Source organism: Neomonachus schauinslandi, chromosome 10 (genome assembly GCF_002201575.2).
Source record: "Neomonachus schauinslandi chromosome 10, ASM220157v2, whole genome shotgun sequence".
Lineage (NCBI taxonomy): Eukaryota > Metazoa > Chordata > Mammalia > Carnivora > Phocidae > Neomonachus > Neomonachus schauinslandi.
Genome location: NC_058412.1, coordinates 49,747,441 through 49,772,508, shown reverse-complemented (window position 1 = coordinate 49,772,508; position 25,068 = coordinate 49,747,441). Strand labels below are relative to the sequence as shown.

Below are 25,068 nucleotides of genomic sequence, written 5' to 3'. Positions count from 1 at the left end.
AGGCTCCCTGCTCGGCAGGGAGTCTGCTTCTCCCTCTGACCCTCCTCCCTCTCATGCTCTCTGTCTCTCATTCTCTCTGTCTCAAATAAATAAATAAAATCTTTAAAAAAAAAAAAGTTATAAAAATGAAAATGAAGTAAATACATTTCCTGATAAACAAAGACCGAGAATACCTTGCTACCCGATCTGCCTTGAAAAAAATCCTAAAGGAAGCCAGAAAGGAAATGACCACAGAAACTAACTTGAATTCACAGAAAGAAATGAAGAGCATAAGAAATAGTAATTATATGTGAAATATAAAAGACTAAATAAATATTTCTCTTTTCTTCTTTTAATTTCACTAAAAGAAAATTTTTAAAAGAAATGATTATAATACTGTACTGTTGGGTTTATAAAATATATAGATATATGACAAAAATAGAACAAAAAAGGAAGAAAGAAATGGAGCTAAGCTGAAGCAAAACCACTACTATATATTCTACCAAAACTACATCAGCATTGACTTAGAGTAGACTGATACATTAAGATACAGATTATAATCCATACAGCAACCTCTAAGAAAATAACTCAAAATATATCATTAAAAAAATCAACAGAGGAATTAAAATAGTACACTACAAAATATTTAATACAAAAAAGAGAATAAAGGATAAGAACAAAAAGACATGAAAAACAGGGGGAAAAAAGAGTAAAATTCAACCGTATTAATAATTACATTAAATATAAATGGACTAATAAACACCCCAATCAAAAGGCACAATGTCAGACAGGATTTAAAAAGCATGATCCAATTACATGTCCTATACAAGAAACACACTTTAGATTCAAAGATACAAATAGGTAAAAGTAAAAGATGGAACAAGATATACGATGCAAAAAGTAACCATAAAAATGCTGGAGTGGGCGCCTGGGCGACTCAGTTGGTTAAGCGACTGCCTTGGGCTCAGGTCATGATCCTGGAGTCCCGGGATTGAGTCCCACATTGGGCTCCCTGCTCAGCAGGGAGTCTGCTTCTCCCTCTGGCCCTCCCCCATCTTGTGCTCTCTCTCTCTCAAATAAATAAATAAATAATCTTTAAAAAAAATGCTGGAGTGGCTATATTAATATCAAGATATAATAGATTTTAAGAAAAGAAATACTGTTGGTTATGCAAAAGTAAATATTGCTGGTAATGGAAGAGTAAAGGGGACAATATTTATCTGATAGGTAGGAAAGCTTCCGTAAGCATAAGAGAATGAATAAAACTAAAATTGGTAAGGCTGACAAAGTAAAAACAAAATAAGTTATACATTAAAAAAATATAATAATAAAGAAGAAACAAAAACTTGGTAAAGATTATTTACAACATAAAAACTTAAGTTTTTTTTTAAAAAGCAATGAACAAAGAAAAATCACAAAAGAAAATTAAAAAGGCCAATATATGGGGGGGGAGGAATTGAACAGATATGTAAAAAAATGCAAATCGAAACATGATTTTGTCACTCAAACTCCGAGAGATTTCTTAAAAGATAATGGGTATTATTATCAGGGGTGTCAATAAATGAGAATTCACTGCCTGCTGGTAAACAAATTTGTATTAATGATGTAAGTTTTCACCGAAGAATTTTACCAAAATAAGCATTCTAACCAGCTGCATTTCCAAAAAGAAATATTAGATTAACAAAAGTATGTAAGCCTCTTGAATTGTAGGTATTTCTATTAGTCCATAAAAAACTAATCTAGGGCGCCTGGGTGGCTCAGTTGGTTAAGCGACTGCCTTCGGCTCGGGTCATGATCCCGGAATCCCTGGATCGAGTCCCGCATCGGGCTCCCTGCTTGGCAGGGAGTCTGCTTCTCCCTCTGACCCTCCCCCCTCTCATGTGCTCTCTCTCTCATTCTCTCTCTCTCAAATAAATAAATAAAAAATCTTCAAAAAAAAAAAAACTAATCTAGATGACTAATAACAAGGAATTGGTTAAGTACATCATGATACATCCATGTAGTAAAAGACAGCAAAATGTTTACAATATTGTTGAGTGAAAGCTAATGCAAAAAATAAAACTTACAAGTATAATTGTAACATTTTTCAAAACTATAAATATGCATGCATGTATAAATTATGAATATATGTGCATGTATGAGCTATATATCACTAAATACATGCATACACACATACATAAGTACACAGAAAATGACTAGAAAAATATATACAAAAATGTTAACCATGATTTTTTTCTTCCTTTGGGTATTAACATTATGGGTGATAATTTTCTTTATGTTTTTAGTTTTTAGTTTCCTAATTTCCATACTTCCCATGATATATTTAGTATAGGAAAAATTCAGTTCTAATCTTATAAATAAAAAAGTGATAGCTCTCTTTTGATTTTAAGAATGAATTTCACAGTAGACACTTAAGCTCTTCTTGCTCCAATGTACTTAGTACCACAAACACGAAAGACTAGAGACTGGTTTTACTTTTTTTTTTTAATGTCTTTACCTCAGATGTTCCAAAAATCAAAATCTTAGTCCAAATAAATGGAAGGGAGAAAGATTTATTTCCCCTACATTTAGAAATAAAAGTACAAATACAGTTAATGTGAATTGGTTGCTTTTATTACAATTTTACAGACTCAAAAACAGTATAATTCACATGGTTTAGTGTAAACAGAATGGTGTTTATACTACAATTAGGTATGAAGAGCTATGTGCAATAAAATGCAGTTCCTCTAGAGAGAAACCTTAGAATGGATAGAAAGCCAGAAATTAAGCCAAAAAGATAAACACACTTTGGGGTTTAGTTATATTTTGGAACATTGTTTATAGAATGAGAAAAATCTAACAACGTTGCCTGCGGACACAAGGCACATGCACTGATGAGACACATGGCTGCATGCTGAAAACATCTGGTCTGTCAAATAACTCCACATTTTTCAAGGCTAATTAGTACAGAACCCAGTGATTCCTGGCAACAAAGAATGTCACCTTATTTACCCATTGTCCTTTCCCTAGCATATTCATGTTCCAACTATGACAGACCAATAAGATTATTCAAATTTCTCGTGTATTTTAATATCAGTACCAGGTTAAAGAATGAGAGCCAGCTAGACACCTGTGTAGCAGATACCAAAAGAAAAGTTTCTATTTCGAGCAACCAAGGAAATCTAAAACCAGATTTTGACATTATTTTTGACAACCTCTAAACATTATTAAAACTGAATCAGGGGCGCCTGGGTGGCTCAGTCGTTAAGCGTCTGCCTTCAGCTCAGGTCATGATCCCAGGGTCCTGGGATCGAGCCCCGCATCGGGCTCCCTGCTCTGCCGGGAGCCTGCTTCTCCCTCTCCCACTCCCCCTGCTTGTGTTCCCTCTCTCTCTGTGTCTCTCTTTGTCAAATAAATAAATAAAATCTTTTAAAAAAAAAAAACTGAATCAAAAGCCAAATTCTTAAGTTTCATTTGCATGTGTGCTAGCTCTCCCTGTCTCCCCCTCATTACACTCCCTAATAGAAATGTGAGCAGAAAAAAAGTAAATGAAACAAAAGCAGGGAATATAAAAGAAGAAGGAAGACAAAAGACATTTAAGTAATTCTATAAATTGGATAACTAAGGTCAGAATCACTTAGACATAGTTGAATGCTATTGTGAGAAGGGAATGTTAATTCTAGGCAAATTAAATTTTGGTCCTTTCTTGCCATGGTATAGAACTCTCTCACAATAATGATTTTTAAAATTCTAATGAATGATCTTTTAAAGCAGATCACAACTACCCATGAGAAATTTTTATAAATTCAAAGTATGATAAGAATATGAATAAAAGCTTTCACCACAGGAAATATTAGTGCCTTTCCTAATCAAAGAGCACCATTAACAAATATTTAATCCTTTCTATGTGTTACAGGTAGAAAGATGGTCAGGTATCTTTCCTTCAGGAGCACAGAACCTAGCAGTAGTATCAGTATTTGCAGCTTTAAAAAAAAAACAACTAGGCTTCCAGCCATGAAGAAGTAACAAGGAACAGACATGAACTCCCGATCTTAAAAAGCAGAATACTGACTAAAATATATAAAAACTGATTTGGATAGTGGACATTCAGTGGTCTCTGAAAAAAGGGAAACAAAAAAAAGAGTTAAAGTTTAATAATTATCCAGGTTATCTATCTGAATGTGATTTCTAGATCATGGGCATAGTCAGAGAAAACCCAAACACAGCCCAGCAGCTGAGCAGAGTTAGAGTCAGAGATAGAAGTTCAGGAAAATTGACACAACTTGAGGTTGTACAGCAGAATTCCAAACAAAAAGAGGGGGAAGGGAGCAATGCAGAAAAAAGAACTGCAGAATCTACACAGGGGTTCCCTTAAGTTTTTGCTGAGTACTAGGCCAGGCATAGAAAAAGTGAAATTCCACAAGGACAGGCAAAAAGAAGGGAGGGAATGAGGTCGGGCAGGGAAGGGAAAGAGGGGCGGGAGAGACAGACAGACACAAGGAAGATACATGATAAACACTTCAAGGAGCTCAGACAATATAGAAATACCTTGGTAAGAAGTCCCTGGGGATTCCTGTTATTCAGAGTAGATGAATACTACTCTGAACTACCCCTGGAATGAAGGTGCAGCTAGCAAAGATTAAAAATGGGGTTTGAGGTGCTTGGGTGGCTCAGTCGGTTTAGTGTCCGACTCTTGATTTCAGCTCAGAGTTGTGAGATTGAGCCTTGTGTCAGGCTTCACACTGGGCATGGAGCCTGCTTAAGACTGTCTCTCTCCTTCTCCCTCTGCCCCCCTCTTTAGATAAATAATTAAGTAAATAAATAAATAAAGGGGTTTGATAAGATCAAACAGATCTGCAACTATTTGCCAAAACAAAAAACAATACTCTTTAAGAAAAAAACAGCCCCCCAAAATCCACACTCAGCAACATGTTATCCAATCAAAATTACTAGACATGGTAAGAACCAAAAATTGACCTATAACTAGGAAAAACAAAATCAGTCTGCAAACAGAAATCCAAAATGCCAGAAGTGACAGAACTAGCCAAGAAGTACATGAAAAAAACAAAAAATCAGAGCTATATACATGTATTTTTAAAAAGACACAAAAATAACAAGAAATTAGTCATTTAAAAAACCCCAATGGAACTCTAAAAGATGAAAAATATATTATCTGAAAAGAAAATTTCACTGGATAGGATTTAAAGAAGATTAGACAATGCAAAAGAGAGAGATCAGTGCACTTGAACACAGGAATAAAATCTATCAAATAATAAAGCACAGAGAGAAAAAAGACTGGGCAGAAAAAAAGAACAGATCCTCAAGTCACCTGTGGGATTATATGAAGTTATCCAACATAACATGTAATTGAAGTCTTAGAATGAGGATGGGGAAAGGACAGAAAAAAATGTTTGGAAAACCAGTATACGAATATTTTCCAGATTTTATAAAAATTATAAAGCTACAAATCCAAGAAGCTAAACAAACCACAAGCAGGATAAATTCACACATACACACATGTACAAACACATACATATGGCAATGTGCATCAAAATCAAATTGCTAAGAACAAATGATACAGACAAAAGTTTTAAAATAGCTGAAGAAGACACATTAAGTACAGAGTGACAAAGATAAGATTATTCACCTACCTCTCCCTCAGAAACTACATAAATAAGAAGACAAAGAAATAATGTCTTAAATAATGAATCTATAAACCTAGAATTCTATATCCTTCAAAAATATTTTTCAAAAACAAAGGTGAACAATAAGATATTATGTCACACTCACCAAGATGGTCACAATCAAAAAAACAGACAATAATAAGTACTGACTAGAATTTGCAGAAATTGGAATCTTCATATGCTGATGGTAGAAGGTAAAATGGCATAGCTGCTTTGGAAAACAGTCTGACAATTCCTCAAATGATTAAACATAGAGTTACCATATGAGCCAGTAATTCCATTCCTAGGTATACAGTCAAGAGAACTGAAAACATATGTCCACACAAAAAACTTAAAAACAAAAATTTATAGCAGCATTATTCATAAAAGCCAAAAAGTGGAAGTAACTCAAATGTTCATCAACTGATGAATGGATAAATAAAATGTGGTATATCCATACAATGGAATATTATTCAGCAATAAAAAGAAGTGAAGTACTGAAATATGGTACAACATGAATGAACCATGACAATGTTATGTTAAATGAAATAAGAACTACACATTGTAGGATTCCATTTATATGAAATGTCCAGGATAGGCAAATCTATAGAGACAGAAAGTAAAGTAGTAGTTCCCAGCAGCTGGCAAGGTGTAGGGAGCAGGGGGGGACAGAGAGGAGAGGATTGGGTAGTGACAGCTAAAGAGCTCAGAGTTTCTTTTGGAAAGAACAAAAGCATTCTAAAATCAATTGTAGTGATGGCTGCACAACTCTGTGAATACACTAAAAGCCACTAAATTACACATTTTAAACGGATGAACTGAATAGTATATAAATTATATCTCAAAAAAGCTGTTAAAAATATTTTCAACAAAAAAGGATATTTAAAAATAGACAATGTAAAAACTAAACAAAAAGAAAGCAATGGGTATATTAATACCAAACAACATATGCCTTTTTAAAAAAGAATATTACCAGAGATAAAAAGGAACCTTCCATAATAGTAAATAGGTCATCTCATCAAGAAGATATAACAATGCTAAATGTGTACACACCCAATAAGAAAGCTTCAAAATACAATAGCAAGAACTGAAAGAACAGAAAAAAGACATTTGCAAATCCACAATCACAACCACAATCTCAACACTCCTGTCAGCAACTGACAAATAATCATTAGGATGTAGAAAACCTGAACAACACTATCAATCAAGTGTATCTAAATGACAGTTAAAGAAGGTCCTACTCAAACAGAATATACATAATTTTGAAATGTACATGAAACTGTCACCAAAACAGACCAAATGCTGGGCCATTAAAACAAGCCTCAGCACAACTGCACCATATACTTGTGATGCAACTTTGTGACAATACTATTAAAAATAGGAATTTCATGTCATACTGCAAAAAGAATAACAACAATAAAATAAAATAAAACAAGTCTCAACAAATGTAAAAAAAGGTTGAAATCATACTTTACATTTATGAACACAATGAACTATAATTACAAAGCAATTTTTAAAAATCTAGAAAATCCTCTAATATTTGGAAATTATCCAATTCACTTCTAAATAATGAGATTAAATTTTTAAAATCACAAAGGAAATTAGAAAATATTTGAGATAAATGGAAAAAAACACATCATCATAAAACATGTAAGATGCAGTTAATGCACTGCTAAAAGAAAAATGTACAGCTTTAAATAGCTACATTAGAAAATAAAGAACTAAAATTCACTTTATAAAGCTAGGAAAGAGGAAATTAAACCCCAAGTAAGTAAGAAAAAGAAAATACTAAAGATAATAGCAGAAATCAGTAAAATAGACAACACAAGGGCGCCTGGGTGGCTCAGTCGTTAAGCGGCTGCCTTCGGCTCAGGTCATGATCCCAGAGTCCTGGGATCAAGCCCCGCATCGGGCTCCCTGCTCAGTGGGGAAGCCTGCTTCTCCCTCTCCCACTCCCCCTGCTTGTGTTCCTGCTCTCGCTGTCTCTGTCTCTGTCAAATAAATAAATAAAATCTTTAAAAAATAATAATAGACAACACAAAAATATTAGGAAAAAATAAAACCTAAAGATGCTCTTTTGGAAAAAATTAATAAAACTGATAAACCTCTAGCTAGAATAATCAGAGACAGAGAAAAAAGAAAAGACTTATCAACATAAGTAATGAAAAATGTTAAAATGTTAAATATTGTTAAATAATGTTAAAAATGTTAAAATAATAAGGCAATATCTTGAACAATTTTTGCTAATGAATTCAACAACTTGGATGACATGACAAATTACTTGAAAAACACAAATAAGCAAAATTTACTCAAGAAACACAAAATGCAAACAGCCCTGTATTTATTTTTTAAATTAAATTTATAGTTTGAAAACCTTCTCACCAAAACCAAACAAACAAATCTCCTGGTCCAGTGGCTTCACTGATGGATTCAACCAAATATTTAAGGAGGATAATGCCAACACTATACAAATACTTCCAGAAAATCAAAGAGGGAATACTTTCCAATGTATTCTATGAGGCCAGCATTAATCTGAAGTCAGTGACATTACCAAAACAAACAAAAATAACACTAAATAAATATTCCTCATGAACATAGATACAAAAATCTTGAACAAAATTTTAACAAAGCAAATACTGCATCATATAAAAAGGATAATATACCATGACCAAGGGCGATTTATTACACAAACCCAAGTTCAGTTTAACATTCAATAAATTAATCATATAATTCATATTAATAAGCGAAAAAAATTTTCAACATATGATCACCTCGCCTGACACAGAAAAAGCATTTGACAAAAACAATATTAATTCCTGGTACAAATTTTCAACAACCAGAAATAGAAGGAAATTTCCTCAACCTTATAAATGGCATATACAAAAAAACTACACCTAACATTGTACTTAATGGTGAAATGCTTTCCCCCTAAGATCAGGAACAGGGCAAGGGTATTCATTCTCACTACTTCTAACTTCTATTCAACATTATACAGGAGGTTCTAGCCAGTTCAGTAAGACAAAAAAAAAAAAAAGAAAGCTTTCTTATTGTAAAGAAAGAAATATAACTTTTTATTTGTAGACAAGATGATCATCTACACAGAAAATTCAATGGATTAAACCAAAAAACTTCTATAATTAATGAAATGACTTTAGAAGATTGCAGAAGACAAGATAAACATACAAAAAATAAAATAGTATACTAGTAATAAATGACTGGAAATTGAAATTTAAAAATCAATACCATTTAAAATAAGTACCAAAAAACATTAAATATTTAGAGATAAATATGACAAAAGATATGTAAGACTTATTCACTGAAAATTACAAACATTGCTGAAAAAAATTAAAGGAAGACCTAAATAAATGACAACATCCATATCCCTCTGTTGGGGGCAGAGGGAAGAGATAGACCAGCATGGTATGCAAGGGACCTAGTGAAGTAAGGAGGATGTCCATATTGAAAGGTAGCCTGGTATGGAATATGTCAGAGCCAAATAGGGATGAGGAGGGCATTCAGGCAGGATAGAAGCATACCACAGAGTATTACAGCCCAAGTGGAATAAGGAGGATACCATACAGGAGGGTAACTTAGTGTGTGGTGTTAGCAAGACAAAGAGTTGCAATGACAGCAATAATAGGTAATCAGTTTCATAAAAGGAACTGATCCAATAAGTAAATATATTAAGAGTAATGAGGGGCGCCTGGGTGGCTCAGTCTGCTAAGCGTCTGCCTTCGGCTCAGGTCATGATCCCAGAGTCCTGGGATCAAGCCCCTGCCTGGGCTCCCTGCTCCCTGCTCCCTCTTCCTCTGCCTCTCCCACTGCTCATGCTTTCTCTCTCTCAAATAAATAAAATCTTTAAAAAAAAAAAAAGTAATGAAAGCCAGGGTACTCGGTAGTAATGAGTACACCGAGCGCATAGATCTTGGCTTCTAAATAACATTCTCTACTTAGAGAAATGACTGACTCCAGGGCTGCAGCAGGCAAAGTACAAGATAAACCTGAAAAAATCTCTCCTTCTGTTAGTATTAAAGTACTCAAAAAATTATGAGGACATATTAAAAAAACACAGAGGCCAGATTGGAGGGACTACTCTGGTGCCATTCAGAATAATTTGAACAACAAAATAAGTAATATTAACAAATTATGACTCATCAAATAAAATAAGAAACTATTAGTCCATATGGATATAAAAAAAATTAAAGTGAAAATTTGGTGAAAAATTTATAGTTAATTTACATAACTATAAAATACCTCCCCACAAAATTTTTAATTACAAATGTAAAAAAGAGCAACTTCACAATGGAAAAGAATCAAAAGGAACATCATCACTAATAGGACAAATCAAATTTATGTGCAACCTGGTAAGATACAATGAGAACACAGCACCACTTTTGTGATATTCCAGCCAAAGACATATAACATGAATGTAATCATGAGGTAATATCAGACAGACCCAAATAGAGGGGCCTTCTACATAATAATTGGCCTGTAATCTTCAAAAGTGACAAGGTCATGAAAGTCAAGGAAAGACTGAGGACAGCTCCAAGCTGAGGAAAAATAGAGACATGACCACATGTTTTAAACTGGATCTTTTGCTATAAAGAACATGACTGAGACAATTAGCAAAATCTTAACTGGGCATGAGGATTACGAGGCTACTAACATATCAATGTTAATTTTTATTCTCTATTGCATTGTGGCTGCAAAGAAGAATATCTTTATTTGTAGGAAATTACACCAAAGTATTTGGGGAGGACAGGGCATCACATCAGCAACTTACTTTCTACTGGTTCAGGAAAAAACATAGCTAATTTATATGTACTTGAGAATGTTTAAAAATAAAATTTTTTAAAGACCACAAGATAAATGACAACAAAATTTACAGCTACTATATAACAAAAAGTATTAAATTTACAAAGTTAATAGATAAGCCATGCACTGAAAGCAAGTATCTGCAGGATATTCCTAATAAGAAGAAAAGGTATCCAAAATATCTAATGAATTCTTATAAATGAACAACAACCAAAAACAACCTAAGAGAAAAATGGACAAAATATATGAAAGAAAATCCAAATGTCCAAAAACCAATATCACCAGTAATCAAAGAAATGAAACCACAGAACAATTATCTATCATTTCACAACAGATGTTACCTAGAGGTGGAGTAACAGACCTCCCATAAAATGCCAGTGAGAGTCTAAATGCATAGGCTTCACTTTGGAGAATAATACCCAGTAAGAACAAATACATGAACATCCTTTCTTTGATCCAGCTGATCTCTTTCTGGGTATAAACCCTAGGGCAGGGTGCCTGGGTGGCTCAGATGGTTAAGCGTCTGCCTTCGGCTCAGGTCATGATCCCAGGGTCCTGGGATCAAGTCCCGCATCGGGCTCTCTGCTCCTTGGGAGCCTGCTTCTCCCTCTGCCTCTCTCTCTCTCTCTCTCTCTCTCTCTGTCTCTCATGAATAAAAAAAAAAAAAAAAAAGTTATAAACCCTAGGGCAGCAGAACTGGCACTACCCGGGAGCTTGGTAGAAAATGCAGAATCTCAGGAACGAGCCCAGACCTCCTGAATCAGAATCTACATTTAACAAATCCCCATGTGATTTGTATATATAGCATCATTTGAAAAGCACTGTTCTTAAGAAACCTTGAATGTGTGAACAGAGACACGAACAAGAATATTTATAGAACCACTGTTTGCCCAGCAAATAACTGGAAACACATCAAATGTCTTTCACAGTATCAGTTATCCTGTAGTAACAACAATCCCAAAAATCTCAGCGTCTTAAAACAAAGATTTACAACTTACTCATATTATATACCCATAACAGGTTGGCAGGGAAGTTCTATTCATTACAGTTACTCAGGGATTCAACCAACATCTTGAAAGTTACCATTTGTCATAACCAAGGGAAAACAGAACTCTGGAGGGACTTGTGCTAGAAATTAACTTCTAAGCCCAAAAGTAATATTCATCACTTCTGCTCACATCTTATCAGCCACACCGGAAATATAATCTTACTATGTGACAGAAGAAGGTTAAGCTAGAAATACTGGTGAACAGCACTTATGATAACCACTGGAAATGAGATGGGAAATGTGAATTATTCACATAGTGGACTCTTATAAAGGATTAAGTCAAGTGAACTAGATCTATATACCTAAGGAAAATAAACTCTCCACTACTAAGTATGTAAGCCCCATACGAGTAGATATTTTTGTCTGTTCTCTTCAGAGCTGTATCCCCAACAATGCCTAGCATATAGTAAGTACTCCATTCATTTTTGTGGAATGAATGAATCTCAAAAAAACAAGGACTGAGAACCATTCATATAAATGTCTTTAAAAACACAATACAATATATGATTTGTAGACATTAAAAACGTGGACTAGAAAGACACCAAATTTATGATACTGGTTTCCTCGTGGGAGTAGGGAAACACGGCTGAGGAAAAGGACATAAGTTTTATCTGTAATTTTTTTAAAAATTTCTATCTTTACCTCCCTCTGTCCATATATATATTTTTTTTCATATATATTTACATATATGAATCAAATCTGGAAAACTATTAATATCTGTTAATTCAGAGAAGTTGGTACATAGTGGTTTTTTTTCACTGTAAACTATAATTTTAGAACTTTACTAAAAGGTTATCATATTTCACTGAACAGAACTTCTCATATTGTCCTACCTATGTTCTTGTAAGTGAACATATCCTCCTGGGGAAAAGAAGGGAGTCTAAGAAATTCAAAAAATTCTGCTGCCTCATGCTTTAGGCTTTAAAATTCTTGAGAACTTAATGTTTTTATTCACAATAGTTCTATTGTTATTTCAATATCACATTTCAATTCTATACTTTTTCCCTCACAACCCAGGTAAAATCAACATTCCAGAAAGATATGTCCTGTTTATCCGACAGCTTCACACCCTACCCCCCTCAAACTGCAGCATACTCCAAGGTAGAGAGGGTGGGATGCTTACTCTAGCTTGGTAAGAAGAGCGAAAGAGTCACTACAGACCTTCCTCTGGAATAAAACCAGAGGAAAACAACACACAGGAGAGTAATCCTCTAAACTTAATCTTGACTTTGCCCCCTGTGATGATTAACTTTATGTGTCAACTTTAGCTAGGTCATGGTACCCAAATATTTGGTCAAATATTATTCTGGATATTTCTATGAAGGTATTTTTTTTTTAAAAAAGATTTTATTTATTTATTTGAGAGAGAGAGAATGAGAGAGAGCATATGAGAGGGGGGAGGGTCAGAGGGAGAAGCAGACTCCCTGCTGAGCAGGGAGCCCGATGCGGGACTCGATCCCGGGACTCCAGGATCATGACCTGAGCCGAAGGCAGTCGCTTAACCGACTGAGCCACCCAGGCTCCCTGAAGGTATTTTTTTAGATGAAATTATTGACACTTAAATCAAAAGACTCTGAGTAAAAAAGATTACTTTCCATAATTTAGGTGGGCTTCATTTAATCAGCTGAAGACCTTAACAGAAAAAAGACTGACTCCTCCAAGAAGAAGGAATTCTGTCAGCAGACCACCTTCAAACTCAGGCTACAATATTTACTCTTCCCTGACACCCTAGCTTATCACCTTATTCTGCAGATTTTGGACTTGCCAGCCTCTGTAATCACGTGAACCAATTCCCTAAGATCAATCAATCAATCTCTCTCTCTACACGTATACACACGCACAAACACTCTACTGATTCTGTTTCAATGAAGAACCCTGACTAATTCATCCCTGCACCAGAACCAGTAACTATTTTTTCTACTACAATACTAAACCAAAGCATGTTTCTCAAATCAACTATCACTAAAAGTTATGTTTTGCCCCTGAAAGACCGGGTCTTCTAAAAACCAAACATGAGTAGTGGTTTTTTTTAATTAAACATAATACATGACAAAACATCAGCATACCATACTAGCATGTAAATAAGTCTCACGATGAATCATAAGATATACAAAAGGGAAGAGAAGATGTTATATGGACTTAATTATTTCCTGAAAGGTTATGCTAAATATGGACGTTAAAACTATCCTAATTAACAGAAATTTAAGATAAGAAAAAATGTTCAATAAAAAAAATCTTACCTTTTAGTTTTCATCTGGTCCCTCAGTTTGCTATACATCTCCAGGACTTGAAAGAAAAGGGAAAAAAAAGAACACACAGCATTATTCAGAGAAAGTGAGAAACTTACTAAAGCTAAAGGAATTGCATCAAGAATCCTAATCCATTTCCAGTTCCTCACCTGGAAGACACAGCATTAATTTATCAACGGTGGCTGAAATATTTCTCTGTTGTAGTCGACACTGCTTCAGCTCTTCCATTGCTATTACCAGCTTGGCAAGAGGAAAAGAAAACTGAATTATGCCAGTAGCTGTAAATAAAAAGCTTTCAGTCACATTTTTCCACCCTGTGTTCAATTCATCAGAAAATCCCAGTTTCATAGACAGACCTGCCAAGTGAACTAAGAAACTGCCTTTCTCAACTAGTAAAACATTCCTGCATGGTTTCCCAGTTTCTCCCCAAGATACATACTATACTGGAAAATGCTAGCTGAAATGAAATCCTCAAATCCAGGAGCTATTCAGAAGAAAAGAAGAAAAGAAAAAATTTGCAGATTTTCTCCAAACTTTACTCAGACTCTTCGTCATGTATGGTTTCATCAAATCTTCTGAGAAGATCCTATGTTTCTTTCATCAATGCTAGACTCAAGGGAAACAATCCTCCCTATATAATATGCTTCAGTTGAGTCTTAAAAATGATCTTCAACTAAATCTCTATTTTAACAAATAAACCACACGCTTAGAAGTTATGGCTTTTCCAAGAGTTCCAGTTTAGTGAAAAGTAATTCATTTTCCTTCCCATAGCTGTTTTAAAGGCTTCCATCTGAAGTCATAGCACAGTACAACTGGAAGAAACTGCACTCTCTGCATAATTTGAAATATGTGAGACAAACTTTCAAAATGCAATAATCTGCATAGCCTCTTGTAGTATTCATCCCAAATCTATACCTAAAAATGTTATCTGCTTAGATACCATGAAAAAAGAACAAAGGAGAACTGCCCTAAGTCATTGATAAAACAATCGAAAGCTAATCTTAAGAATTATTAAAATTAAACATTAAATAATTACTGGTCGGTAAGAAAGGTACATGATACAGAGAATAGCAATGGACTGCAAGTCAGAAAACTTGAGTTTTAGTCCCAGCCTTGCCAATTACTATGTAAATTTTAGCAAATCATCTGTTTTAGCTTCCTCACCAATAGAGATAATACCTGTCCTGACTTAGTGATAGGCCTGTCATGAGAATCAAGGGAGAAAAAGGATATAAAATAATCTTGTAAATTGTGGTGGTTTAAATGGTGATTATATTGGTTAACAGAATCACTGATTCACTTGTTTAACAAATATTGATGGAGCACCCGCTTTGGGCCAGTCACTGTTTAGGCAGGTAGAGGGAATATGGCAATGAATAAAACAAACAAAAATTCCTGACTTCATGGAGCTTAATTTCTAATGGAAGGAGACAAAAAACAAACATACAACTAAAAATATGTAATAGTAGAGCATGATAGGTGATATGGAGAAAAATAAAACAAGAAAGTAAAAAGAACACAAGGGTGAAAGTAAGTCTGCAATTTCAAATAAAAGGCCTCATTAAGGAGGGAACATCTGGGCCAAGTTTGAAGTGGGAGAATATTTGTGAAAAAGCATTCCAGACAGAGGGAAGAGTACTGGCTGTATTATGACTACTCAAGTGATTTAAAAATACAGTGAAGAAAAGCTACAGCCTCTCTCACCAAGCTTTCTAGTGGCTATATTCATATAATTCAGAGAAACATTAGGGGAAGCAACAATTAATGTCCAAGTTCTTCCAACACACTCCTGATGGTCTTATAAGCCACTATATCAAGAATGCAGTCATCAAAAGAGAATGACAGGAAACAGAGAAGATTTTTTCAAAAGGTAAACTGGCCTTACTTCCTTTCCCTCATGTTGCAGTTTTCTATTAGTATCCGTCACTTGATTCTGTGGAGAGAAGACAATTTAAACTCATAAGAAACAAACACTTAGACAACTGATGGGTAAGATCACATTTTAAATGAAAAGACTAAAAACTCAGTTACTCAAATAGCTTCAGTATTCCAACACATTTTGGTTTAATGGCATTCTCTTGGGTCTAAATTATGTCAGCTTTTCTACTAATGTTTTCTATTGCATGATCTTTTGAACAATGAAAAGAAAAACTTACTGAATGATGTGTTCAGCTTAGAATATTCCAAACTAAGATACGACAACAACTAAGGATCACACTTGAATTTTGGAAAGAAGAGGAAAAAAAACAGAAAAAATAACTCAAAGAACCTTACCATCTCTATTATGTGTACAAAAAACAAATTTTATCATAAATATTCCTCAACTCACCAACGTATTCCTGGAAAACTTGGGTATAAACTGAACTTTTTAACTCGGGCCAAATCTTCCCTATTCATTATCCTAATTTTAGAAAGTATTTTATCTTGGGGCACCTGGGTGGCTCAGTTGGTCAAGTGTCTGCCTTTGGCTCAGGTCATGATCACAGGGTCCTGGGATCAAGCCCCGACTCGGGCTCCCTCAGCAAGGAGTCTGCTTCTCCCCCCCCCCTCCCCCCCCCCCCCCCCCCCCCCCCGCCGCTTGTTCGCTCTCTCTCTCTGTCAAATAAGTAATAATAAATTCTTTTAAAATTTTTTATTTTAATTTTTTTTGGATCATTAATTTTTAACAGTTCCTAACATTTCCACATTCCCATTTTTCTAAATTAATCTCTCCATCAGATAGTCAAAACTAAGTAAACAAGCCTTAAAATTTATCTAGAGTTTGTAATATAAAGGAACTGGCACCAAGTTTTTTGATATCCACTTTTGGAGACTTGATTGATATTAAAAAAATTAAGTACACAGAACAGTAATTTCCTCAGCACCTCAGACATTATCAAAACATGAGCAATATTAACTTCTAAGCTTACTTTAATAGAGGCTCTCTACCCTTCCACCAATAACTGCCACTCCTTACACTTTTCAGGCATTCCTTAGCCCAGTGTTTCCTATTATATCCCTTAGAACACCAAGAAATGTTAGTTAATAGGTACTCTGCACATGCACACAGAGGTGCACACCTGCACAAATATACACATACACACACACACACCCCCCAAATATGTATGGGAAAAATCCACTAAACAGGTTAGTTTATTCAGGACTTCTTGAAGCCTTTAATACTCTACATGCTCTGTGAATGCCCAATAAGGGGATAGCATACAGAATGTTTTCCAAACTTTTTTAACATAATACCCTCTTATTAAGGATCATCTTAAGAAACTAGTTTTTCAGGAACACACATTTGCAAACTTTGCCCTCAACTATATACTATACCTGGACTACCATTTTCAGAGCAGATTATGACATGCACCTCCTTTCACAGACAAAACAAAACCCAACCTTCTTCAGAAAGTCTTTATACAGTAACAGAAAAAGAAGAAACCCTCAAATTCCCTCTTTATTATTTATTTAATAGCACCACACGTGAAACACACAGTTTTATTAGACTGCTAGCTCAATATAAATCAAGAGTGTGATGTAGCTGTCTCAAAAGCTGACCTAAGACAACATCAATAGAAGCATTGTCTAAAGTAGAGGTCAGGAAACTTTTTGCAAAGGGCTAAGTAGATAATCTCTGTTGTAACCATTCCACTCTGCCACTGTAGCAAAAATGGAGCTATAAACAAAATGCAGGTGAAGAGGCATTGCTGCATTCCAATAAAACTTTATTTACAAAAATAGGAGACAACCTGAATTTGGTCTACAAGATATAGTTTGCTGATCCTTGGTCTAGAATGAGATGGTAAGGCTATGAGACCACATTATGAGAGTTACATTCAGATGCCCTGTTTTAGGAAGGCCACTGACAAACTGAAACACAATTAGATGGGAATATGTTTGGAGAAGGACCCCAAGTCACACAAATGAAAAATAAAGGATTTCTTAGCCCAAAGAAGGGGTGAATATTCATTTGGAGATACTATATACCATACCTGGATACTATACACTATATACCACACCTAAATAACAGCTATCCATCAAATATCTGAAGAGCTATTAGAAAAAAGGTGCTGTCCTAAAAATAGTGCTTATTACTTAAACTAATAAATGGATGTTACTAGAACATAGGATTAATATCAGCTTAATATAAGAAAAAGCTTTCAAGTAATGTGAATAAAAATGGGTTGGGATGCCTTGAATTGTGTACTGCTATCCCCCCTTCAGAGTAGTTATTCAAGAATAATTAGTTGTTTAATACTGAACTAGAGCTCATAAAATTCAACCTTCCATAAATACTACTAAATTCAAAATCAGTCTCTATTTTATTTACCTTATAAAGACACCATTTCTAAAACTTTTTTTTTTACCTCAAACTCATTGCGAGAAATACATTTTACATTGCAACCAGTACACAAGTATAGGGCGCACGCATGCGCACACACACACGCACACACGCACACACGCGCGCGCACACACACACACCCCCCTCTGAAACAAAATTCTCAAGAAACAGTGTTTACCCTCACTACATGTAATACACTTTACTGCTTTCCATTCTGCTCTGTTCTATCTCATTTCAATCTTTACTAAAAATACTGATTATGGCCCACTAATTTGATCTCGTGCAAACAACGGTTCTAAAACACATCCATAGGAGCCTAACCAATGCTTCTAATAAGAAAGATAATTACCATTTCATTATTATTTTAACACAAAAATGAAAAGAAAGTATATTGCCTACCTAGGATACCACTCCTCTTGATGCAGAAAACATAAATATGGAGAGAGATAATATATACACTATGAATGAAAAGAAATAGTGGGCATCCTAGAGAGTGTAGTTTCTTATCATTGCTATGTTAAAATAATACTGACAGTAGTTAATACTTAGCCTTTTGCATTTTCTAAACTCTTTTCTAGAGTTCAAGAATCCCTAATTTTCTTAGCTTCCTAATCCAGGTTGAATGGCTCCCCCTGCTCTAGAAGAGCTGCTAGACTTTAATACCCTCAGGCTTCAGAGTAGATGAGCAGGAGTCTGAAGCAGTCAAATACCCTGAACTGGTAGCCTCCCAGTCATGGTTTCTCTCAGGGGCATCTGAGTAATTTGAAGGAATTTGCAACTGGAAACAGTCTGGAGGAAGGAAGAAAAGATGAGTACCAACCAGCAAGGGATACCAGCAATTGGTGAACATCATGGGCAATGTTCAGTAAAGGTATGCCAAGAAGGTACTCTACCACATGACTACTTAAGTAGCCAGAGACAGGGCTTTGTGTCGCCCGTCACAACCTGGGGACCCAGGGAGCAGAGGGAGAAGTCTGGAATACACACATCCAAGTAACACAGAAAAGAACAGCTTGAGGGGAGAATGGAAAGCTGGGATGGCTGAGTGAGGACGAACAGCTTACATTGCTCCTGGCAGGAAGGCCCTACCTTTGTTTTCAGACATTTTGGATACTTTAGTCCATCTGAAGCCTCAATGGTCCATTTCAGCCCCCAAAAATTCAGCATAACTTTTCATTTAAAATATAATCAAACAGGGCGCCTGGGTGGCTCAGTTGGTTAAGCGACTGCCTTCGGCTCAGGTCATGATCCTGGAGTCCCGGGATCGAGTCCCGCATTGGGCTCCTTGTTCAGCGGGGAGTCTGCTTCTCCCTCTGACCCTCCCCCCTCTCATGTGCTCTCTCTCATTCTCTCTCTCTCAAATAAATAAATAAAATCTTTAAAAATAATAATAATAATTAAAAATAAATAAAATAAAATATAATCAAACTGTTCATACTTTTTAACAGCTTTATACATTAAGCAAACATTTCTAATACTTTCTCATGTAAGATATCCTTCTAAAATAAACTGTAGTTTATTATTCTTTTAAATGAATGTATCATGACTTATTTTACTAATCTACTAAATGACTTTAGGGACATTTTAAAGTTTTATACATTAGAAGGCAGAGGAGGGGGAAAAATGAATAAAATAAAATAAAAGTTTTATACATTAAAAAAAATCAGATGAACATCCTTATACATGCACCTATAGCCTCAGAATAAGTCTTGGGGCACCCTGGGTGGCTTGGCCAGCTAGGTGTCTGACTCTTGGTTTTGGCTCAGATCATGATCTCAAGGTCATGAAATCAAGCCCCACATTGGGCTCTGTGCTCAGTGGAGAGTCTGCTTCAGATTCTCGCTCTCCCTCTCTGCTTGCCCCTCCCTGACCCTTGTGCGCATAAAACAAAATAAATAAAATAAAGAGTAAGTCTTTAAAACAATGTGGAGTTTTAAGTATTCATAAATAAAATTACTCTCCTCAAAGGTTGTAATAATCTACACTCCAACCAGCATACCCTGGTTGACTGGTATCATATCTCTAATCTTAAATATCATTTTTTTCATCTCTGTCATTTTATTAGGTGGAATTTTATTAAGCCTCCATTCCTTTAACTTTCTAAATTGTAGAGTTCCCTTGTATTTCTTCTTCATACACTGTATATTAATGCATATTTCTCTTTCCTATTAGAGTGTTCATATTTTTCCTTTTAATTTATAGATTTTTTCTATGTTACAGATATTAGTCAATTGGCAAATGTATTTTTTTTTTTAAAGATTTTATTTATTTGACAGAGAGAGACACAGCAAGAGAGGGAACACAAGCAGGGGGAGTGGGATAGGGAGAAGCAGGCTTCCCGCGGAGAAGGGAGCCCAATGCAGGGCTTGATCCCAGGGCCCTGGGATCATGACCTGAGCCAAAGGCAGACGCTTAACGACTGAGCCACCCAGGCGCCCGCCCCAGCAAATGTATTTTAAATAGTTTTTATTTATTATTTATATTTAATTTTTACCTTATATGTAGAAAAGATTCTTTGATTTTAATGTCATATCTATCAACTTTTTTCTTTCTGGCTTTAGGAATTTTGTTTAGAAATGTATTCCTCACTCCCAAAATCACAAAAACATTCATCTGTACTTTCTACTAGTTCCTTGATGGTTTTGTATTTTACATTTAACTGTTTCATTCATCTGAGATTAATGTTGGTGCACAATGAAAAACAGGTCAAACTTAATTTCAACTAAAATAGTTAAGCATTAAGCACAGTAACAACAAATCAGAAGAGCCATTACTTTGCACAGGGAGGGTAAAGGGAGCAAGAAGGATACAAAAGACAGATTTAATCGTGTTGGCAATAATATACTTCTTAGGAAGGTTGGATAGTTATTGTACAGCTCCATAAACTCTTATCTGAAACCTTGGGACCCACTGTGTTTTGGACTTCAAAAATTTGGAGATTCTGTAAAGATAATATGGTACATACTGCATATTACATAACACCCCTACCTACTGGGTAGTAGGACAGGATCCCACAATCAAACACATTAGTACTTCTGCAGCAAAATACAAAATTTTACACTAAATAAAACATATTAAGAGGCTTGATAACTTCATGCAGGTTAGGTTTTGCGGTCAAATTAGTTTTTTTTTTTAAAGACTTTATTTATTTAATTTAGAGACTGGGGAGGGGCAGAGAGAGAGGGAGAGAGAGAATCCCAAGCAGACTCCGCTCGGAGCGTGGAGCACAATGCAGGGCTCAATCTCAAGACCCCGAGATGATGACTGGAGCCAAAATCAAGAGTCAGACGTCCAACCAACTGAGCCACCTCAAATTAGCTTTTAAATCACTATAGCTTTTAATAGACCACTTTCCCTCTCAATAAAATTGTTTGTTTTTCTTACCTATGTATTCTTTTATATGAATTTTTTTTCTTTTTTTTTTTAAGATTTTATTTCTTTATTTGACAGAGAGAGAGAGAGTGAGAGCAGGAACACAAGCAGGGGGAGTGGGAGAGGGAGAAGCAGGCTTCCTGCCTAGCAGGGAGCCCAATGCGGGGCTCGATCCCAGGATCCTAGGATCATGACCTGAGCCAAAGGCAGATGCTCAACAACTGAGCCACCCAGGCGCCCCTATATGAATTTTATACTCACTGTCAAGTTCACCCCATGCCCCAGGAAAATCCTTTTGGGATTTTAATCCAAATTCCAATAGGAGAAGGAAGAGGAAGAGGAGAAGAAGAAAAAGATGAAGGGAATGGAATGGAGGAAGGAAAAGAAGAAAAAGAAAGAAAGAAAGAAAAAGAAAGAAAGAAAGAAAGAAAGAAAGAAAGAAAGAAAGAAAGAAAAAGAAAAGTGAAGAGAAAAAAAGGGAGGGAGGGAGGGAAAGGGAAAGGAGTAAGCAAGGAAAAGGAAGGAAGGAAGGAAGGAATTCGAGGCATAAGGACTGGAAAGAAAGAAATAAAGCTGTTATTACTTACATAGCATATGAGTGTTTACACAGAAAACTCAAAAGAAGTCCACACACAAATTATTAGAAATAATAGAAGAGTTTAGTGAAGTGATCAGATTTACAATCAATAAGCAAAGTCAGTTATCCAAGATAAGGGGCCAGACCAATATGGCTGCTCTCCTTCCTGAATCTGAATCTGTCATATTTCTCATCCACATGTAGTTATCCAAAATAAAATTTAACTTAGAATAGTATTCTTTTTAGCTAAAATCATCCCAATTATCTATGTTTCAGTGCAAATTCCTTCCTTAGTTTCTTTACTCCAAACATGTAACCAGCAATGAATTCCCTACTCCTTTAATGCAAATCAAAACCCCAGCACAGGATGGAGAAACAAGTCCCTCTTAGAGCCTTCTTACTTTGAGTTTCTGAGCTTCCCCTCTCACTTTCAGCAGTTCAGTTATAGAGTCCACAAAGCCCTGGTAATGAAAGTTGCACATTTTCTCAATTTCCCGGTCATGATTGCGGATGCGAGTTTCAAGCTTCTCCATGAATCGTCCATGTTCCTCACCATCATAGACAGACCTTTAAAAAAACATAGCATGAAGATTACACCAGATTTACTTCTAAGAAAGAAACAGAATTACAAATCCAGAAGTGAATTTATTTAGAAATTTCATATTGAAGGTACATTAACCACAGAGTAATCCAATTATATTAATATTGCCCCAATTCTAGATGAGTAATTTTTTTAGGAAAACAGAAATTTTGCTTCCTATTCATTCAAAAATATTTAAATATTTGACAGTATTCATCACAGAATTATCGTCATAAAACGAAAGGACTGAATTACAACTCCTTTGCAACTTTCTTTCTGAAACTTACCTAGAAAAACTCAATTTTGGATAAAGCCAACTATCTAATCACTCCATAACTATACCCAAGAAGCTGATGCTGCTGGAGAAAAACACAGCTGTGCTGGGTTGACTCAGTTTAGCTATATAACCACAAATCTAAATTGGGCATTCAATAAATACTGCTAGATAATACTACTAAAACTATCCCCCCTACCACCACCACCAAAAAATCACTTTGTATTCTCAAATAACTATGTGTGAGAACCTTACTTTGTCCTCTCCTCAAATGTCCATCCCCTCACTCTCACTCTGCTGATGTGACTCCACATTTCAAAGAAACTCTCCCACTAAAATCAACCAACCTTCTTACCTCTGTAACTCCTACTCTGTCCACCCTCCTGTAAGAATGGAAAAAGCATTTCAAGCTCCTATCTGTCAACCCTTTTTGTTGTCTCACGAACTTTACTCCTTCAGTTATTCCCTTTTATTCACCCCCTACAGCATACATTTCCCCACTCTGCTAAATCATTCTCATGGGCATATAAACATGACTTAAAGGAACTGTCCTTACTTACACATTTCCCTCCAGCTAACCATCTTATTTCTCTGCTCCCCTCCCAGCAAACCTCATTGTCCCTTCCTCACCTCCCAATAGTTAGCAATCATTTTGCTCCACCTAAGAGCAGCATTTGCTGTAATATGATACACCCTCCTTCTTGAAACAATCTTTTCTCTAGAATTCAGTGATACCACAATAGTGTGGTTTTTATCCTTTCACGGACAAGCCTTCTCAACCTCCTTTCTGGGCTCCTCCTCCTCTATTCTCCTTCTAAAGATTCCAAAAACAACCAATCTTTTCTAACTATGCTCTCTTACCAAGCAATGTCATCTAATGCCATGCCATAAAATACCCTGTACATAATAAGGACTTCCTAATCTACATCTTGAATTCAGAGCACTTTACTGAGCACTAGATTCTCAAATATGCAGCTACTATTTAACAATTACAACTGGATTTTTAAAAGCCATCTCAAATTTAAAAATCATCTATTGCCAAGCTATCACACTCCCAAACCTGTTCCTCCCCAAATCTCTCCACCACTCACCCACCTCATCACAACTAAAGGCACTCCCCAGTTGCCCAAGTCAAAAATCCAAATGCGGGGGCCAGGGGGGGCGCGGGGTGCCTGGGTGGCTCAGTCGTTAAGCGTCTGCCTTCAGCTCAGATCATGATCCCAGGGTCCTGGGATCGAGCCCCACATCGGGCTCCCTGCTCCGCGGGAAGCCTGCTTCTCCCTCTCCCACTCCCCCTGCTTGTGTTCCCTCTCTAGCTGTGTCTCTCTCTGTCAAATAAATAAATATTAAAAAAAAAAAATTCAAATGCAGGAATTACTCCTAATCCACCTCTTTCCATCACACACCCCATCCAAACGATTAATAAATCCTGACAACTCAACCTCCAAAACATATCTTAATAGTGGATTGCATCCCACCATTTCTACTAAAACCCTAGTCCAAATCTATATCATTGGCACAGGGTAATAGCTTCCCAAAAGTTTCCATCTCCCCATCTCCCCACCTCCATGCAGACACCCTCCACACAGCAGTTAAAATGATCTTGATAAAGCAATAAATCAGGTGTTATCCCTCTGCTTAAATCTTTCTAATGGTTTTTCTTTACCAAAGGAATAAAAATCTTAAACCATTACCATAGCCTATAAGATCCTATACAGTCTAGCCTCTGATACCTCTCCAACCTCATTTCTCTCTAGGTCCCACCCCCAGCCACCCTCTATCCCCTATGTTCTAGCTAAAATGGTTTTTTTTTCCAAGCCTCTTCTTCCCTCAAGAATTTTATTTTTGCAGTTCTTATGCTAGTCATGTTCATCCTCTATATATTCAAACAACTTTCTCATTCCCATCATCCTGTTTGTTGTCTATCTCTCCCCTCAACCCATCCCAATTAGATTATAAGCTCCAGGGCAAGAATTCTGTTTGCCATATTCTCCACTGTACCTCTACAACAGTACCAGACAGGTGGCAGGCAACGAGTAAACATTTGTTGACTAAATGAGTGACTAATATTATCTCTAAACCTCTTTGACATCTTTGTTTGTTTGTTTGTTTAACAAACATACATGTGTTCATTACCAACATTTTATGGTTCTAGAATCACTTGTAGGTACCAGATCATGACCGTGATCTTGTGCACTCTCCTCAGCA

General features: G+C 35.9%; 1 protein-coding gene across 4 annotated transcripts in view; it reads right to left on the bottom strand.

Annotated features, from left to right (window-relative positions):
• Window positions 1-25,068, bottom strand: part of EXOC6B (exocyst complex component 6B) — a 618,113-nt gene that overhangs the window by 512,195 nt on the left and 80,850 nt on the right. For all 4 annotated transcript variants that reach the window (XM_021699245.1, XM_021699246.2, XM_044918888.1 and 1 more), the window contains exons 2-5: window positions 22,408-22,573; window positions 15,619-15,666; window positions 13,883-13,973; window positions 13,725-13,770 (exon numbers count right to left, since the gene is read on the bottom strand). In XM_021699245.1, coding sequence (XP_021554920.1) covers window positions 13,725-13,770; window positions 13,883-13,973; window positions 15,619-15,666; window positions 22,408-22,573 — 351 coding nt within the window. The remainder of the gene's footprint in view (window positions 1-13,724; window positions 13,771-13,882; window positions 13,974-15,618; window positions 15,667-22,407; window positions 22,574-25,068) is intronic.